Raw genomic sequence first — 20,871 nt, 5'->3', positions numbered from 1 at the left:
ATAAACTTTAGCTGGAAACAATAGGGATCAATTATGACATAATCGCAGCCCAGCATTCCCGGGCTCCTGAGATACTGCGCCTTCCTCTTCATTAATCAGAGATAATCCAGAATTAGGGTGTTTAATTATTTGCAGAGATTCTTTTGTACTTTCTGCCTCTAAAAAGAAGATGCTGATTAGCAAATATACAAAAGCTTTCCAGCTCCAGTCACCCATTGCATTTAAAGCGGGATTTTTGGCTGCAGCGTTGCTGTCATGTTGAAGGCTTCACTCTCTTCAGGTGAAATTCACCCCTGTGCTGAGGAACCTGATGGACCAGTGGAGCTGGATAAAGGTGAGAATGAAGGGAGCATCAGACATTTATCTTGTTTAATGCCCAAGATGCTAATGGGATCCCTCCTACTGCTTCCAGTCGGTTTTGAGGTAGCAGGGCAAGTGAAAACTCAGCTTTCACTAGTGTATGGTGTCAAGGCAATAGCAGACATCCCAACATTTTGTCTGGTTTTTTTGTGTGTTCAATGGGATGGCTTCTGTACACAACATCAGAAGTGCACGTAATCTGCCCTCCCATTTTCACCAGAACTGACTCTAGTACCTCATAAGCTGAGGACGTGAGTCACGCTGCCTGCCTCGGAACAATGGTGTCTCTTTGACAGGAGATCTGGAGTTTGAAGGGACTTTGACAAACAGAGATATATAACCTGTGCTGAACAGGGAGATACATGTGCTCAAATGTTTCTTTCCTTCCTTACTTCCAGACTATAGAGCTGAAAGGGCTGCTCTCTCTTGTCAGCTTGGACAAGACTGCAGAGTCAGGGCCTAAGGTTATAATTGCAAAGAGTGTTAAGACTCCTCTTGTGGAACTTCTGGTACTGTGGGAAATCTTTGCTTTCTGCGTTACTGAAGTAGACAACTGCTGAATGGAGTAAAAAAAAAAAAGGGGGGAAAAAAAAAAACAAAACAAAAGAAACAAGGCTGTCCAGAGAGCAGCAGTGCAGACCCTGTGGGTCCTGCTGGCTTGCTGAAATGAGTCCACTTCAGCTTCCTCACCTGAGGACTTCTGCGCTGCTGGATGCACACTGGTGAGCTTTACCCGGAGGGGTGCAGGAAGACTCCCTCTCCCACCTTTCCCAGGAGAGACAAGCTCTTTATTCCCCTTCAGGCAGAGAAATGCCTCAGTCTCAGCTCTTCTGCTACCTGGTTGTGTGCTCCAGCCACCATGCCTACCCCTGACTGACTCATGCAGGAGGCATTTCTGCAGCCCTATGAAGGGCATACCTCATGGCTCAGGGCACCACCTGTGGCTTCAGGCAAGGTTCAAGCAGCTTTCTGGCTGTGACTGGACTGTGGTGGCTTTAAAGCGGGAAGCTGGGACCCACCTTCTGAGAGCATTGCTTGCATTGAGGTACCTGGAGGACTTAGAGACTCACCGCAGAGATGCCTGGTGGGCCTTCATGTAATGGGTTGGGTAGGGTTGAAGTCTATGAGAACTGATTGCTATCTGGCACTTAGACAATCTGCTTAAATCTCAATTTAGGTGGAATTTAAGCCTTATGGGTTTTACCCAAAATAAATAACTCACAAAAATTGTGTGTCACATATTGGTTTCTAGCAGATGGAAAACATTACAGACTGGGAATAACTTTGTGGGAGTTGTGGCTCGCCTGACTGTCTCCTAAGATAAGGGCACTAGCCTTAAGTTTTCTGTTGGATTGACTGCTCTGTGTGCATGTGTGCGTGTATGTAACTGTGTGTGTGTAAATTAGGAGCTTCACATTCTCAGTAAATAGCACCAGCAAATGGAAGCTGGTAATATTAACTCTGTCAAGGCTCAGTATTGATCCCGAACAGCTCAGTGAAATGCAAGCCTGAGACTGCAGCTCGCTAGCACTAATAATTAAACTGGTTAGCAATATGGAGCTGCCACTCAGACTCAGACTTAAAATGAAATTGTTTAACAAAAAAAAGAAAAAAAAGATAGAGCAAGTACGAATACAAGTCTGTGGGTTGATCTCCTTTGGAACCTGTTTCTTACAGATCTCAGGCATTATTGCATTTATTATTACCCTGTTTAACTCCTTTGTCATTAGATTTTGTTCCATACAATTCCAGGTGGAGGCAGACAGATATACGTTTTTTTTGCTTTTCCCCAATTTACTGATTTGTTCAGTGAATGGTGTGCTTGACCGCCTACCGTTGTGACGGCTAGAGCTCTTCTGGGCCAACCTAGCCTACCACTTTCCAGTGGGGCAGCCCCCGTCTTTGGGTGTCATGAAATTAAAGTAGCCATACAACTGAAGAAAGGTGCCCACAGTGGATTTTTAGCCATTTATATCAGGAAGGCTGAGCTTTGCTGACTTACATCAAACAGCTGCCCTATAATGCTGGTGTGAAGTCTATTTTGGCCGCCAGTGATTTTATGGAATAGCAGTATCTTTCTCCAGTGTATCACTGTGATTTGGACTTTTTGCCTCCCTGTTGCAAAAATATGCTGGTTGATGTTGTCACATGTCAAAATATCCAGTGAGATATGAACTGTGTCAGCAAGACTGGTCTCTTCCTTAGTGCTGCACATTCCAGCACAGTTTATGATATATTATACGCAGATCAATATTTAATGGACACATTATACTGTCAAGAGAAGAGGGCTTCCTATTCAAATTGAAGTTACTTTGTCTAGAGAGTGATGGGAAAAAAAATTACCCTCACATTCAAGAGAGAAGCCTCATTCTTACACCTGGGCTGTAGGACATGATCCTTTATGCTAGCCAGGTAACAAGTAATGCCAAAAAGTGGCAGGAGGAGGTAAGGCACCTAGTTTTCTAATGAAACATTTGCACGTTTCAAACAGTACATGTCTACTGAGTGTAATATTTAAATCAGCACCTGTACCATTGCAATTATGACCACTGGTTGATGCGTACCTATGCAATGACCAACTGAAGAAAGGGAAGACCTGGGGCTAGCGAGTGAGAAATAAGCCAGGGAGTCAAGATGTAAAGTAGCAACCTTGGCTTTGGTTAAAGAAAGAATTGACCTGTTCAACAGGGTGGGGAGAGCACATCTTGGGCAAAAGTAAGGTGCTGGGTTCAGAGGGGAGGATCTGCCTTGCAAGCAAACAGCAATAGGCATCAGTTTGCACGTGATAAGACATAGCTTGTCACGGGGCATCTGTTTGTAAGTGCAATCATCTTTTCCTCTCATGCACAAGCAGACAGTCATCACCAGCAAAGAAACGACCTCCCGTAGCGAATGTGACCCTTCCTAATGTAAGAGATGCTGTCCTGGAGGCTGTTTAGTGACTTTGTGACACCAGAAAATGATATATACGCTGAGAACAGGTCTAACTTGACAGTAAAGCCAGGGTGTGCCGCAAGCCATCGCCTTACCTTTGCTGTTGCCATCGGGTCCCCGAAGGATCGTGCACTCCTCAATGTTGCCAAATGCCTCGAATAGCCTGCGCACGTCGTCCTCTGACTGCTGCTTATTGAGCATGCCCACAAAGAGTTTTCTATCTTCTGGAACAAAATAAAGAGATGCTTACCATATTTCAGGAGGGATATGAAAGCCAAGATGGCTCAGTATCACATGCAAAACAAATGGTGATTTCATTGAGGTGACATATTTCAGAAGCTGCTAGTCATTTCAGGTGGCTGGCTCAAAAAACCTTAATAGCATCTGACTTTCAATGAGTACTTGAAAATAATTTGGGAATTTAAAAAGAAAACAACCAGCAAACCAAACCAAACAGGTTTGGTTATATATAAACTCTTTAGCTTCTTCTCAAAATCTAGGCACTGAAGTCTTCCAAATCATCTTTTTCTGATCAATTTTTGCAGTCAGCTTGCAGTATCTGAAATGACAACATTGCTCAAACTGCGATCCAAGAGGAATGTGGATAAAGATAGCATATAGAAATACCAAGTGAAAAATAACATAAGTTAGTAGCCCTCACAATACTAAGTAAGATGCAGGAAAACATGCTTAACGTAAGTTGTTTTAAATCAGGATATAATGGAAGCCACAGTCTGTAAATGGAGATTTGTCCTACTTATGCACTCAGAGACACATAGCTACAAGTTGTATTTTTAAAGTTCATTTGAAATAAACCCAACGTTTTTGGAACACATATTGTTTTTTGAAACAAAGTTAACTTATATGATTACTAATGTCCAAGATAGCTCAAGCAGGTGGTATTTCCTGTCAAAGCAGGACGTGGTCTGCTAGTAGATAATTGTATTTTGAATGAGGAAGGCTATTTATGCTTGGACTTAGGCTAAGTATGGAGGTCTTCCGTCCAATATGGAACACCTTCAGAAAATGTTGATGAAAAAAGGCCAAACTAATGATTGCTGAGTTGGTAGAAATGTCTCAAAGGGCACCAAGTGATGACTCCTAGATCAGGTTTATGTTTAGAGACTAATATGGTTACACCAAGAAAAAAAAAAAAGAAATTTACATAGTTTACATTGTGTATGTAAACAGGCCATTTGCACATGATTCATAAATGTCTTATTTATCATTCATTAAACACTATGTAAATGTGTGAACCAAGGATTTTTTTTTTTCAGAGCAGTTTACAGAGCAGATGTAACCAATTTGAATAAATATACGTAAATAAATAAATAAATAGTTTGATTTTTTAATTTATTTATTTTTAATGCACATGTTAACCTAAAGGTGAACAAAACATTGGTTTGCAACAACCCTTTTCTGGCTGACTAATTGGGCGATTCATGTTGCTTTTGTTCACCAGGAAATCATTGGTGTAGGCAATCTGTTCTGCTTCAACCAGTGTTTGATCAAAATTCCCCTCTCCAAGATGCACCTGCAAATTGGCAAATTATTTTACAGCCTTGCATGAGGATAATTTTTCATGTAGTGGATATTGAGAGAGGATATTTGAAGCTCTCAGTCCTGCAGTGGAGTTATCCACATGAACAAAAAGTGTACTGCCCACAGAAAACGGGGAGTTAAGTTGCATTCAGTTAGGCTGCCGAAATGGTCGGAAAAATAGGTTGAGGAGGGTACACATGCATTTCTGATAGCAAATTAAAAATGGGGATAGTCTTCTGATAGACACATCAGAAGCAAGAAATACGCCTACTTTATGTTGGAATTGATTAAACAAAGGGGCTTTTCTACGTTTTTACTGGCAACACAAAGTTTAGGCTTTAATGGTGCACGAAGCCCTAACCAACACCATGTAGATTGTCTGCACATAAAAAAAAGGTGCTGTGGACATCTGAAAGATTTTTTTTCTTGTTGGCCAAACTGATCTGCAAAAGAGACGCACAGAGGTGGGGTATAAGCCTTCGAGAGCCAGCTACTGAGGTTGAGTGTGTGCTCTGTGGGGTATCTTTCAGTCTAGACAAAGCCTTGGAGAAAGAGTCTAGTTCAAACTCCGATGTTTTTACAGATATTGGAGGAAAACCCACCCAACGAATGAGCCCAGCTGTCCTGGAAGATGGGAGATATTTTTGGAAGGGGGCAGAGCAGTGGGAATGAACCATGAACAACACCAGCAAAAGGCTTTGCCTAGAAAGTTTGTGCCTAGTAAATAATTCCAGCACAGAGGAAGCATCTGTTATATTATACTTTATACAGTTTCCCCTGTTTGAAATAAGCTGCATCAGCAGAAGCACTCCTATAGCTGTGTAACTGTATTTTCACCAGGCTTTTTTGCTAATATAAATGTATCATTAAAAAAAAATCACATCTCTCCTCTGTCAGCAAAACTCTCTAGTGTGGAACTGGCCTGAAACTGCCTTGTCTGGTTTAGTTTATGTGAAGTTTAAACCAGGTGTTTTAGGAACGACTTAATTTCATATTTTATTTTAATTTTATTTTAATTTTTTTTTAGCCGCCTTTTCTGCATCTCTGCGGGACACTAGGAGTGGTGATGCCTATCCCCAAAGCTGGCTGGCAGATGTGCTGCTCTGGTGAACTGCCCACAAGGTGGCCATCAAACCACCAGCAACAGGCTCTGCCAAGGGTCAGGACCACCTTCCCCATGGTCTGCTGGTCCAGCCACTCCAGGGGAGGTGGGATGAAGAGATCCCCCATGGCTAGACAGGGCTCAGAGCTGCCTGGACATCACCTCCTTCCCTGTCTCCAAATCAGCGCCCTGTCTCCCTTCTGAAAAACTGTGCCTTGGGTTGTCAGGGGAATCATTTGTCACACCTGCCGTCTCAGAAATCTACACAATCACACACTCAGCTGATAAAAAATGAGGCAGTTTAACAAGCTTTTTTTCTCTGAGAGGTTCCTCTAACAAAATGCTGCATTTACCTTTCACGTCCCAGCCCTGCCGAGGAGCTCAGCAGTGTGTTTTAACAATGCCCCTCACACATCTCCGGTGGGAAGAGAAAGGGAAGGGTCCAGCAGCTGGGACCATTCAGCACGTTCCAGGTCTTAGCTAATGAGTTTATCCTCTAATGGGCTTGTATAAGCCTCTTACACCATCAGGGCCCCAATATGCTGCTCTTCCAAGTCCCAGACAAAAAGCTGACATGCCATGAACCAGATTAACTACTTCTGTGCTGTAAATATGTCCGAACAAGGCCATGAGACTGACAGAATAAAATGAAGAGAAGGTGGCTGGTGTCAGTGGGATATGTCTGACTATATGTGAACACCACAGGTGCTCCCCACCAGAGTTTTCCAGTGTCCTTGAATGAGACTGGAGGGCAGTACCTTCCTGCCAGGTACTTGCTGCCATTGCTCGGGTCACTCTACATCCCACAGAAAACAGAGGCTTAGGCTGCATCTAAGTCCCTAGATCAAGCTGTCCCTGAGTTCTGCTTGTCTGTAGGGTGCATCCCTACCACACATGGCCCACTCATACCACCCCGATGAGTCCCATGCTTCCTCCTATTTCAGTGAGACCCTACCCAAAATCTATGTGTCTCAGGAACCACATCTGAATTTCAGAGCACCGGGCAGACTCAGTCCCACATAACCTCCACTCCCTATCTCAGACTGTGGGACTGAGGGGTAGAAAAACCTTCAGACCAGGCCCCCTAAGACCTGGGCCCCACAGCAAAGCGAACACACAGTCAAGGAGGACAGAAATACCACTGTCCAGGGACAGAAGAAAAGGAAAAAAAAAGACTGGGCACAAACCCATGATCTGGGATGTGGCCAGAGTAAGCTGTGGGCCTGACCGTGTCCTCCAGCGTAAGCTGGTCCATGGCCACGGGAGAGGGAGGTGGTACCTCGCAGTCTTACACAACAGAAGTGAACAGCCATGAGGAGCAGCCTCTACAGCCTCCCTGTTAGGAAAATGAAGACAATGATCTTACTTAGCTTGTCTAAAGGCAGGTTTGATGAAAACCTATTCTGTGGAGCTTCCTCAAGGCCATACATCAAGAATTGATACACATCTGAGCATCTCCCCTTTGCTTTTGTCAGAGAGGGCATCTTCAAATTCCTGTCTATGACACACAACAAAGTGACAGTTTCTGTTTCTTTCTCATGCCCAAATATTACATGTTAGTGAAGAAATCTCACTAACTTCACTGTAGAGGCAGTTCTTAATAGTTTGAGTCTGAGCAGTGACACTGCCCTACATCATGGGGGCTAAATGTGGTGTCCATGTAAACCTCTTCTCCATGCTTTTTTGCTTTCCCTCATTACCGTTCACCCTGTTACCAATCTTCCCCTGCAACCCGAGTCCATCATGCCTGCTTGGCCTGTGAAGATAACCATGGATGGTTATTCCTCTGTGCTGTGGTGCCCAGAAGACCTGAGGTTTCTCCTGGTGCATCATGAAGCCTTCACCATGAGTGACCTGAGACACTTCCGTAATATTGAAAATTAAGTTCAACTCAAGTCTACACTGTTCTGCCATCAACAAACAATAACAGACAGCACTCCCCATCACTCCCAGGAAGATGGGTAGCGAGAGAAAGGCCACAGCAATGGCAAACCAGAGTCCCCAGAGTTGTCTCTTTGGTGACGTTTCCAATACCCCCATGAAACCAGGCTCCCCTCTTCTTGTCCACTCTGCCAGCTGCAGAGGCTTGCGCCCATCAGGAAAAGCTGGCTGCGAGGCACAGTGGTGAAGAAATGTAACTTGTCAGATAAATATACAGAGTCTATAAATCTCCCTGGCTGTGTTTATACGAAGCCTCGGCACCTTCCCCAGCGCAAATAGGGGTTAAATTATTCCCTGTTCTATTTGTATTTAAATGTTATGTTTCTATGATAAGCGTAAGGCAGAGGTGTCAGACAGGCCCGGGCGAAGGAGGCGGCATGAGTGAAAGGTGAAATAATAGAGCATTGCAAACCAAGTGCTGAGAGGAGATGGGAAGGGGGGACACTGGAGCGAGGGGGAGAAGGGGGAGGATGGGCACTAATTAAAGAGACAGAAGGGACAATGAGATGCAGGATGTTTGACCCTCTGTGGAGCAAGAGGACAAGAACAAGAATCACAGCAATTGTGGAGGGACTAGGGGAAAATTAGGGTCACTCACAGAGAGACATGACACAGGTTTGTGTTTATCCAGATAGCTCTCGCTAATGTATGTGCGAGCATAGGGGTACATTTAGATAAGAGCATATAAATACACTTGTGTTCTTGTATTCCTCATGCAAAACAAAGAGGTTGAATCCTTGTATCAGGAAAGCGTAAGCCAGCTTTACCATCTAGAACATTGCATCCAAGTCCTTGGAAATAAAGAGGGACAGATCTACCACCTTCGTGGCCCAGGCTAATCAGGAGGGCGAACCAGAAGATCACTGCAGTCCCTTCTAGCCACGAAACCCCTTATTCTAAAACCTATCAGCCTCCCTATTTCATCCTGAGTTCATTGCCAGGGCATCACAGGCGGATAGTGTTTGTGCTTCTTCGTGCAAGAACAAAACTGGTTTTTACATATTTCTGTATGGGAACAAGCATCTTCTGTATGCACATGGCATTCACCAGAGCAGCTCTCTGATGTTACTTGATGCCTTTGGCTTTCTAAGTATCAGGACCAGGTTGCTGGATGGCTTCGTTTCAGAAACCAGATGCTAATTAATTCCATTATTTATATAGCTAATAATTATTTGTCCCTGCTGCTATTCCCCTCCTCCCCAAACATTGCTTGAACACACAGTGAGGGACCAGCTGCAGTGTCTCGGTCCAGCCACTGGGAAGGCCTTTAAGCTTGTCTCCTTGGCACCATGACAGAACAAACGAGCAGCCTAGAGAAGTTTTCTGTGCAGGTGCGGGTAAGAAGGAAATGCTGGTGCATAGGATCTAGTGGCACATCTACCAGGGAGGGCGCAAGAAGCAGAGCAGATCTTCCTTGCCTGCTCTCCTGACTGGTCCTCAGCAGAGAGGGGAGAAGAGATGGTGCTGAGGGTGTCCATCACAGAAACATACAGAATGACAGAATGGTTTCAGTTGTAAAGGACCTTTCAAGGTCATCTAGTCCAACCCCACAGCAATGAGCAGGGCCATCTTCAACTAGATCCGATTGCTCAGAGCACCCTCCAACCTGACCTTGAATGATTCCAGTGATGCAGCATCTACCACCTCTCTGGGCAACCTGTGCCAGTGTTTCACCACCCTCATGGTAAGAGATGGCTTCCTTCTATCAAGTCTGAATCTACCCTCTCTTAGTTTACCTTGGCCTATCGCTGCAGGTCATAGTAAAAAGTCTGTCCCCATCTTTCTTCCAAGCCCCCTTTAAATATTGAAAGGGTGTAATAAGTTCCCTCTGGAGCCTTCTCTTCTCCAGGCTGAACAACCCCAGCTCTCTCAGCCTGTCCTTACAGGAGAGGTGTTCCAGCCCTCTGATCATTTTTGTGGCCCTTCTCTGGACCTGCTCCAACAGGTCCATGTCCCTTTTGTGCTGAGTGCTCCAGAGCTGGATGCAGTACTGCAGATGGGGTCTCACCAGAGCAGAGGGACAGAATCTCCTCCCTCAACCTGCTGGCCACGCCTCTTCTGACATAGCCCAGGACATGGTTAGCTTTCTGGGCTGCCAGTGCACGCTGTTGGCTGATGAGCTTTTCATCCACCAGCACCCTCAAGTCCATGCAAAGGGATCAAGAATCTGCCATAGCCACAGTGGTGAAAAAGAGCTGTAAATCTGGGGTTTTTTTTCAGACAATCATGGGCAAGGTATCCTCCTCAGGCCAAAGAAGAAAGGAGGAGCTCTAGAGCAGAGAGGGGAGCCACAGGTGCCACGAACATTATGAAAGTTTGGGCTGAGCTCTGAACTCAAATCTGCAAGCTCAAACTGGCTTCCCTCTCGACCCAGAGTGCTCCACCGCTCCCCTCAACCCGTGCTAATCAGGCGGATCAATAGGCTAAAAGCAGGGCATTTCCTGGGGCCTGGGCTGCACACTCCTATTGCCATTTTCACAGCAGTCCTACAGATCCGTGATGATGATTACAGCCCTTTCCACAGGGGAAGCGATTACGAATTCTGTTGTAGCTAATTGTAAATTAGCTAATTATCTTCTCCGTGGTACCTTGCTGCAAAACACATGAACCTTGTAAAATGGAGGTGTTTCAAAAATTAGGACAGGGAAAAAAAAAAATACAACAACAACAACAACCAAAACCCCAACCCACTCTGGAAACAGTGGAACGCTACCGCTACTTAACTCCAAACAATAGCAACCGAACCCTCCTTCCATCTGCATGGGCTCATAATTCCCGCATTTCACACCCCCTCCCCATATCAAACAACACCCACAAGGGGCTAATGCTGCTGCAGGCTTTAAAATGTTTGCTGAGTTCACCTGTTCCTTGCAGCTGGGTGTTGTGGGGCATCCCTAATCACATCTTAGCAGGAGTGATTTCTTTGTGCTGATCTCTTCCCCTCCTCCCTCCCCAGTTTGCTTTTACTTAACAGATTCTTTATATCCCATACGTTAGCAGATATGATTGCACAGCTGCCGGTCTCTGACTGCTGGAGACAGAGGCTTTGAGACACCCGGGCTAGAGAGAATAACAGCTAATCTGAACAGCTGTGTGATGGGGACAAGCGCAAATGAATATAAACCCAGGTGTGGGAGCATAATTCTCCTGCACAAAGAAGGAAGCTTCATCCCACAGGTGCGTTACTCTCCACTGTTGCATCTGGAAAACTTAGTTTGAAGGATTTCTCTTATTTAATTGCTTGGCTGCACTCTAGGCCTTGAATTGGACATGGATCCTGTATATGGAGTAAAAGAACAGCTGTGAGAGAGAGTGGGTCCGTCTGACTCAATGTGCTGCCTCTGGCAATGGCCAATTGTGGATGTCTAGGAAAGAGTATAAGAACAGGGTAGGCAGTTTTGTTAACCCCCCAAAATATTCTCCTAGACTCCAGTGCCCTGCAGTTCAGGGACATCTGGAGTCTGAAGCATTTTTTTATACGTAATAATTTTTGAAGTGTCTTTCTTCAATGTAATTGTTCAGTGGGCTTTTGAACCCATGTAAACTGTGAGCATCCACCACATCCCGCAGCAGGATGTTCTGCAGCTTAATCATGCGTTGTGTTAGGAACCGCTTCCTTTTGTTTATTATGAACATGCCACAAACTGTTTTCAACTGACAGGTCCTAGATCTTATTTTGGAAGAGAGTGGAAATCACTTCTGATCCAGTTATGGAAGAGTGGACCCATGAGGATATGCAAGAGCTTGGCCAAAGCTTCTGCCTGTGCATTTCAGTCTGGCATTTGGGACTCCTGGGTCCCATCTCAAGCTGTGCTCTGGATATTGTGGAAGGCAAAATCACTTTTCCCTTAGTGTGATTTGTTATTCCTGGTACCAGAGAGATGGATGACCATGTAGTTACTGTTACTAAATACTTACGATACATCTCTGCCAAGGACAGCAGCCTCAGTGGAAATATGGGCTAAATAAATTACCCAGTGGAAAAGGCAGCCTCAGTTTCCCCATCTGCAAAAAGAATAACTGGTGCTTGCACCAGGCAAAATTGGGTATTACTGAGGTTCCTCAGTATTTGCCGCAGGCCAGGAATACAGGGAGCTCTGGCAGTAATAAGGAAAGGCAACTGGCAGGCTCGTGGTCAGATCTATGAAAATGACAATTGTGTATTTTAGAGTCATCTTCCAGGGAGATATTTTAATGTCCTGCAGTGGTATGATCCCCAAAGACAGTGCCTGTGTTCAAGAGAACATAGATGTTGGCTGCTGTTGGCCCTGTGAGCGACTGGAAAAAAAATTAACGTGTTGCTTGCCAACTGATGATCCCAAAGTCTAGGATTATGTTTTTAAATTAAATGTGCCTGGGCTTTTTCTCTACTTTCAGGGTCGCCATCACACTACAGCCCTATCCTCCTGAGGAGAGGGAGATGCTTGGCAGGGAACTGGAAGAGGTCCTCGGTCTGCAGCAGCTGCTAAACCATGTCCAGAAGTTGTCTGGGAGAGAAAATATACCAGTAGGATGGCTAAAGTGCAGAGCTAAGAAAAAAAATGGATGGGGATGGAGAAGAAAGCTGGCCTGTGCTCCTGTGGCAAGACCTGTTGTCTACATGCACTGAAGTGAAATCCAACCTTAAACTTACCGCCTCATCTGGGCAGTTCAGACGGAAGCACACTCAGGCTTCCTCTGTGCAGCTACAATGCAGGTTATGGACAAAACTTGGGCAACAGGCCAAGCAAACCCTGCCATGAAGACATAACCTAAACGATTCTTTTAACAGCAGAATCTTCTTGTACAGCTGAGAATATTATAACCCCAAGACAAACATCAGTAGTTCTGACTTGCTGAACAGCACCGTCACAACTGTCCATTGCCAAGAGATGCTATTCCCTGTGCAGATCTTAAATGACAGGTTTTATAGCGTTTGGTATTGAGCTGGGAAAACAACTCACAATGACCCACTTTGTTAGTATCCCTTGCTTAGGGAAAGCTGGCGGTGAGAGCAGTCTGAAACCTGTGTCACGCAAAGCACAAAGACTCTGCCTGACTTCTGCCTGGCAGATCATAATTCTTCCAAGTTTATTCATTATCTGAAACACCCAACTGGATATTTCTCTGAAATATTCATGAGGTGATGCTTTTTAGGAGAAGACCCAGGAGTCAAAATCTGACCTTTCTAAATTCAATGTATAGCCCAAACACCCACTTTCTCTTCACCGTCCCTCCACAATAGGAAGAATATCTGAATTCAAATCAGCCTTCCAATTATGGAAAAAAAAAAAAAATCATGCCTCTTTCCCTAGATATTAGCAGCCTGTGTTTACAGTTCCCATTTCCCGGGAACACACATGGAAATGTTCATGGGAGAAAAGCACCTGAGGAGACCCAGCATCAAAGCAAGGATGCATGCCGTTGTGCTCTAACTAAACTTCGCAGGATTTTCCATGCCTATTTTGGCTTCTTCCTCCTACACATCTATGGATGTTTTCCTGGCCCAGCTTGATGGGTTTTCCAAAGAAGGAGGTGAAGGAGAAGACTGTCTTGTACTATCAAACGACACCTGAAACGAACACTGAATTACATCACACTTTTGCACTCATCTTTCAGAGACAGCTCAGATTTGAATACAAGTCCTGCAGCCTTTGGTTCTGGGGAATTTAACACATCTTGATTCCTATGTGTAACATCCCCTTTTCGCTCTGTGGCCGCAGAAGGCTGAGGCTGAGCCTGAAGGGCCATTTGGTTTTCACACTCATTCAGAGCAAAGCTTAGAAGCTTCTTGACAAACTCCACAGGGTCAGCGGTGTCAAGGCTGGTATGTCAGGAAAATAAGTTTCAGTTCCTAAACTCGTCTCACTGGTGACCTGGCAGGGCTTTGAAACCCTTTCCAGAAGCCTAGAAGGCCAGGACATTAATCCGTGGTAGCATTCCAGCCTTGAGCACTGAGGGCTGTTGGAAGAGCAAAGACATAGGGAGGAAGGGGGGGTGGGGAGGACATATTTTCACTTGCAGGAGCTGTGACGACATTTCAGATCAAATTAAACTTCAGTTTTTAAAGACTTCAGTGGAGGTAATTGAAACACTTCCTCACAATTGCCTGAACCTAAGTGTTATCTCTCTTTTCCTCTGTATATCATCCCTTTTCCCCCAAGCCTGAGACAGCCCTGCACGGCCACAGCCTCCTTAATATTAAAGACGGTGATTAAATGGGATTCGCCAAAAGACAAAGGGCTGAAAACCTGCCAATTGTTAATCCCTCTTTCGCTGTGCTTAAAAATTCCATTTCCTTCATTTGAAGAAAGGGGGAGGAAGAAAAGAGAATTATACGCCTATGTCTAATTTAAATTCTGGCGTCGCGGGTCCTGTTCCCTTCTCCCTCTCTTGACGTCTGAATATATTCCTTTATTACCATTATTACAGCTTTCTGATTGCATTAAAATTCATCCACACGCTTCTCTCCACATTCCACTTTTCTTTTGCCAGTTTTTTTGCTAATTCCCTTTTTCTCTCCCCCCTTCCCTCCCCACTTTCAAATTATACAGAATGTCATTAAAGATCTCCACAAAATGCCTCAACTCCTTTCTCTTTTGCTTTTATAAACTTGCTGGCTTTCTCCCTCTCCATCCCCTCGTCTACAAACAAAGAAAATGAAGGAGAGGCAAAAGAATACAATAATAATAAAGGAATCCAAGCAGTGTGTCTCATAGGTCTCAATAACACCTTTCCTACATCATACAGCTCCGGGCCTAATGCTCACTTCAGTTATGAAGCTGTATTTCACACAGAAGTTCTGTGTATTATTTGTTTGACGCTTGTACCTGGAATCCACAGCTAAAATCAAAAGTGGAGTGTGCCAGGCTGTGTATGAGAGGGTGGAAAGAGACAGTCCTGCCCGTAACTCTGAGCGGAAAAATAAGGAGGTTGGGAATAGAAATGTAATTTCACCCTGCTTTACAGAGCAAGAACTGAAATCCTGTAAGGATTTCCTATGTATGTGAGCAGTGGAACTGGGCATGCAGTACATATGCCTAGTTGTAGGTGATTAGTTCCAGGTTTGAACTTAAATGGGATCCACCCATTTAATCCTTCAGACATCCCACTGACTGCAAGGAGACCTTAAAAGTGAGCTTTTTTCCCCACAAGGCAGATCACCTAAAAACATGGTGTATTTTTGCTTAAACCAGCCCCACTTTATCTAGGTGAGAGCCCCAGTCTGGGAATTTTATACATAATAACGAAGGTGAGAATTCGACCCCTTCCCTATACAGAATACCATCTGCCTCATAGGCATTTAAACTATAAAGTGGGGGCATGGCATAGTGCCAGTGTGATGAGGCTGGGGTGACTGTTCCCCTAACCTGTCTTTATGACTCTCCTAGCCCAGCTGGGAGAAAGAAGCTGCTGTTGTGAAACTTTCATTCATTTTCTCCAGGTCTTCCCAGAATGCCTAAGTAGGTTGGGTTTTTTTTTTTTGTGTGTGGGTTTTTTTTTTACACTATTATTTTTGTTGCTGTCACCCTCAATTACACTGGTATAATGAAATGACTGAAACTGGATGAAAAACAGAATTTTCTTTCTACGGGAAATACTGATGTCTCAAAAATGTGCTTCCACTTTGAATTGGAGAGGCCAAAGTTCTTGTGAAATGGAAATTCTTCAGTTGTGAAACGTTACAGGGTATTGTCTCAGAGGAATAAGAAGACTTTGACTTAATAACCTCAAAATATAAAATATATAAAGCAGAATGGCTGTGGTTTTCAGCCAGACAAAAGAGAGTATGTTTTCACACACTGTATGAATAAATGAAAGACGTTTCTGCCGTGGGATGTTGCTGTACACAAAAGTCGTAAATTAACTCCAAGGAGAATGAGACAGATTAGTGGTGTTGTGTCCGCTCACTGCTATTAAACATGAAGATCCAGATGCAAAATTTATCTTAGTCACTAAACTTCCATCTCATGGAAGCTAGAGGATATTAAGGGAAGGGTCACTCTCTATAAAAGCCTGCTTTTACTCTTTCTGGGCACTGCTGGAGCAGAGGATCCTGGGCTAGACAAACCTTTGGTCTAAGCCAAAATGGAAGCCAAAATGTTCTTAGTGGTTTTAATACAATACAGACTTGAAACAAAATTAATCAAAGAGATCCTGTTAAAATGACAGGTTCGTACCTCCTGAAATGAGAACTCGATGCATTAATTTTAAAAAAAATGTCCCCTGGCAAAAATCTTATTGAAATGGACTTGTTCCAGGGGAATGCTTTGCCTTTTACAAAACTACACGTTCAGCTAGATAACCGTTCCTTTGAAATGCCTTGGCCAGCTCAACAAATAACCCAGGAAATGAATGGGTCTGCTTCAGGATGCCGCCTGGCAGGATCTGGCTTGACTTATCCACATACTCATTTAGACCATTACTCCAAGGTGCGTATGCGAAGGAACATTATATTCCAGTGATGCTGCACCAGTGCTTGAAATAAACATCGGGGATTCGGGGTTAGAGCTGAAGCTTATTGAAGTTAATGAAAAAGAGTGCCACGGAGCCTTGCAGGCTTTGGATCAGACCCTCAATTTGCTGAGCGGCTGCTCAGTACGTCCCGGCTGCTGCTGGGGATTGAAGATTCTCCTTGGCGCAGTACGGCGTATTACAGCCGTGCCAGGGGAGGTGTGGTGAGCATGGGGCAGAAGGACAGCAGAGCCTGAACGGTGTCGATCGCACCTTTCGTGTGCTAGGGTTTGGGACTCTGTGTGTATTTCCCTGATTCCGATCTGCTCCCTTAGCCTCCTTTCGCCACGCTGTTGCAATAAGGAAAAGAAAACCAAAACTCTGCTGATCTCTCCAGTGCGGGCAAAACTCGTCCTTCCTCTGAGTGAAAGATTTTCCTGCAAGCCTGACCCCGGGTTTTAAAACATCCGTGCGGAGCAACGAGGGAATGCAGGAAAGCTGCGACCAGACGGAGTGGCCCGAAGTGCCAGGCAGCGGCGGCGGCGCACGACACAGGGGTTGCAATAAAATTGATAACAAACACACCCACAGACACAGAGGAACCTTCCTGTAGCGAAATCCATAATCAGCCCATGCCTGCCTGGACGCAAGGCCTGCTGGACCCAGCAAGAAGATACCCATAGGCGTGGGATGCCCTGTGCCCTGGTCTGCAGAACCCCCACGCACTTTTTCTCCCTGGATTTGGGCTCGTTCCAAACTCAGGGGAGACCCGTCCCACCCAGTGCATTGAGCCCGAGGTCTCTCCTCTCGCTGGGGAAGGTGAGACTCCTTTGAGGTCACTTAGCATCCCCGTGCAAATGTTTTATTGAAGATTATTTCTTCCACCCACCCTCTCGCCCCCCCCGCGCCCCCTCCAACTCTCAACTCCGACTGGCTTTAAATGCCACTGTCATTTCCATCTGCTGACAGAGCTCTTTAACTGCTGCGCCGAATGGCATTCGCTAAAACCAACTAATAGAGGGAAATGAGGTTAACCTTTAAGAAAGGTGAAAATGAGCCGGGTGCTATGCCAGCAGTAACGAATAGTACATAAACAGCCTCCTGCTGCAGAGGCAGTTTACTCCAGGCGCTGGCGTTGCCGGCAGCTCCGTTTGCAAGTGGGTTTCAGGGGTGAGCTTGGCCAGGAGAAGGCACGGGACCTCTCTGCTCCCACGGCTTGGTCAGCCCTTCTCTGGCAGGCCTGTGGGGACAATCCCACGACTCTGATCTTGGCTGTTGTTGTCTGAACTCACAGCAAACGGGCATTGGCTGCAGTGGATATGTACGACATAGGGGTGGCTTGCACCAGCAGAGCTTTTCTCCAGTCTTTTCTTCCCTAGCATGCAGGGACATGGGAGTGCTCAGGGCCAAATCCTGCCTCGCCTGTCTCCTTGCTGAGTTCCTTCTTTCCACTGGTCTTTTTAAATCTTCTGTGGCTCAGCCCAACTCTACCTATTAGCTCTTACTGACGGACTTATGGCTCTGCTTCTGTAAAAGTGGTATTGCTGGGTGGTCCTGCACTCTCTGAAGGAATATTAATGTCCTTTTGTTTTCTGTCAGGGTTAATGAACTTGCCTCCTCGCTCGTCCAAGAGTTAGATAAAATCTTGGTTTTAAACCACAACTTGATCCTACATATGCTATTCCCAAGCTCATACCTGAGTCCCCGTGCTATGCGACTCATGAAGGAGAGAGAATGGGAAGAGCTGGGGACCAGAGACCATACAGTTCCATAGAACAAGTGCAACAGGAGGGGCATCTCTTTGTCTACACAGAAGACTAACAGCCTGGGAATCTTACATGAAGGAACTCAACGCCAGTCTGGGTACCAGAAGAAGGAGGTACAGCACAATGCCATGATGGGAACACGACAAATATTTATTAAGTAATTTTCTGTTGTCAGCACTTTGCTTCATCTAATTTTAATTAGACCAGAGACCCTGAAGGATGCGTGTACTACCAGCTACATTAACAGCAACTGGCACTATAGGACTGAGTTCATATGAAGTGGGGATACTGGTCTCTTGTTTTCAGTCAATTTTTCCCATTTGTTTTGTATAGATGCCTCTCTGTTTTTACAGAAGTGGACTGAAGTTGGTTCTTCGCTTTACCGTCGCACAGTGCTGACCATACTATTGTCTTTCTCTTGCCATGGTATATTATCCATGCCAAACGTACTTGAAACAGAAAATTATACACCTGAACCAAATGATCAGTAAGCATAAATCTACAAAGCGTCCTGAAAAAAGGGCTTTAGTAGGTATAAATCAACAATTCAGACATACACCATGCAATGATAGAATTATTTCTCCCACCAACACAGCTATGGCCCGAACAGCAAATACAAAAAGCAGTTATCCCATTCCTACCCAAGGTTAGTAGCTGTGGGAATTCATTCCTGATTCAGGGTAAAATCCGAGTCTCAGAAAAGCAAATTTCCAGCTACTAGAGCTTCAATGTCCACGTGGGAAAAGATAACCCACAGTAGGCTCTTTCCACCTCAGATTTCATCACCGCTAATAATGCTTTTTGATTAACAATGCTTTTTTGGGGTATGTGGAGAAAGCAGGGCTGTGCAAGCCAGATCTGAACCTGGCTCCGGTCCCTATTACTGCAACAGTACCATGACTGTGCTAAGGGGAGTGATCTCTTCCCTTCATCAGTAGCCAGGACTCAGAGACACAGAGAGAGACAGAGAGCGAAGGTGCTGTTTTATAACAAGCCTTTTCTGAGCTTGAGAGCTCACTGTGCTATTATTTCCCCCTTTTTCCCTCATTTCAGGCTTTTTTGTGTTTCATGTTTGGCCCTCGGCAGGCTGAGAGACGTGCTGACAAGTTGTAACTCTCACTCGGCTCTGCGAGGGCTTTGTTCTCTGCGTGCGTGGCACAGACTCGCTTCCTCTTTCGAAATGTGACAGCGAGCGATAACATTGACACAGAGAGCCAGCGCCTGGTCTCGGCACGCTCCCTATGCTAAAGACCCTCTCCAGTGATCTGCTGCATCAGTCAGGAAGCAAAGATGGGCATCGTGCAGGAAAAAAACTAGCAGTGGCGACCTCTCCTTCATCCCAAAACCCCCTTAACCCCAGGATAGTCAGAGACTCACAGGGCTTGTTGTCAAAAAGGGATTTTCAGTGATCTGGTCTCTCCCGCTGCGTACTGGAGATGCCCCCAGAGCTGCCCCCGACAGCCTCCCATCCCGTGACCAAACCGCCATGCCTAAGCCGTTCTGCAGCTGCCCCACGGCTATCTCCATAGGTTGTCTTTTGGCTAAAATGTGTGTCCTGGAGAGGGGTCAAGTTTTACTATGAGGACATCAGTCAGAGCAACGTCAGCATCATAGTCTGCTTTGATGAGTATCCTCTTGTGACAAGAGGCAGTCTTTGACTTCTCACTTTAATGTGTTTGGCATCGCATTGAAATTGCAAAAGTTTCGGAAAAAAAGTTCGGCCTCTCTCCAGCTGATTTAAGTTCTCCTTGGTCATAGCCTTTTTTACCAGGAAAGGTACTGCCATAAAGACCCAAGACTCTTGGAGCTCTTTCAGGCAAGGATGAGCACGACTCTTTAAGACTCACACTTTGACGCATCTGTTTCATTTACACAAGTCTTTTCAGAATCTTTTACAGTTTTTAAAAGGTGAACACCAGGATAGGGTCAGTTTGTGCCAGAGTACTCCCCCACCAACACTACCTACTAAAAAGTCATCTTTGTCCTCCACTTTGCTTGTTTATACAGCAAGAGCTCCCATTAGATGCTTTTGCCCACCACCATGCTGGGAGCTAATGTTGACTTCCTCAGCCGTGCTAACCACTTTTCTAGGTCATTGCTTAGGTAGTTTTCTAGGTCGCTGTCTTATGAAATATAACCCCTCATTCTTTAGGCCTTGTTTTTAGCCTTATTCCTCCGTGAGTCAGCTTAGATTTGGTTCTGCAGAAACATGCACATAACGCCTCAGCCAGCCAAAGCTCGTTCAGCGTGACCTACGTGACTCAGATGACTCCGTATCAGAGTCCTGTCCTTACAATTTTCCATTTTGTGTTATCCACAGATTTTATCAGCCAGGATATTTAATTCCACATCATTCATGACAAAGCCGACTAGCATCAGAGCTGGTACTGATCCGTGCAGAACCCTGCTACAAATACCCTCACTCTATCATGCTTTCTCTTTGACAACTGCATTTCGAGATTTGTCCATTACCCATTTCTTAATCCATTTAATGTCTGCCCTCTTGAACGTCACACTCAGCAGGAACTACAAGGAAGTTCCAGTTCTAGAGATCCAACCTTTGCAGCTCATGATAACTTCAACAGATAAGGAAAACTCAATCAGTCAGTTTTGCCAAGGGGGAGATAGGATCTCAAAGACACATAGCCCCTCTCCTCCCTTCCCTTGCCTCTGGCATTGTTCCTTATCACCGGCTTGCACAGCAGGCCTTCACCTCTGTTGCAACACAGTTCTCTAACACTGGCATCTCTAACACTGGCATTTAAGGAATATTGTGTTTTCCTAAGTATGGGC

General features: G+C 45.2%; 1 protein-coding gene across 24 annotated transcripts in view; it reads right to left on the bottom strand.

Moving 5' to 3' along the window:
* Positions 1-20,871, bottom strand: part of CELF4 (CUGBP Elav-like family member 4) — a 713,233-nt gene that overhangs the window by 100,520 nt on the left and 591,842 nt on the right. For 12 of the 24 annotated variants that reach the window (XR_012584950.1, XR_012584952.1, XR_012584953.1 and 9 more), the window contains exon 4: positions 3,390-3,515. Coding sequence is in view for 17 of the 24 variants with exons in the window: in XM_074570524.1 (XP_074426625.1) it covers positions 3,390-3,515 (126 nt within the window). In the remaining 7 variants the exon portion in view is untranslated. Of the gene's footprint in view, positions 1-3,389; positions 3,519-20,871 lie in introns of all 24 variants that reach the window. The other 12 variants (XR_012584951.1, XR_012584949.1, XR_012584955.1 and 9 more) reach the window with 1 other exon arrangement.

The sequence above is a fragment of the Larus michahellis genome, chromosome Z (genome assembly GCF_964199755.1).
Source record: "Larus michahellis chromosome Z, bLarMic1.1, whole genome shotgun sequence".
NCBI lineage: Eukaryota > Metazoa > Chordata > Aves > Charadriiformes > Laridae > Larus > Larus michahellis.
Note: the sequence above shows the minus strand (reverse complement) of the source record. Positions and strands in the feature narration are given on the sequence as shown.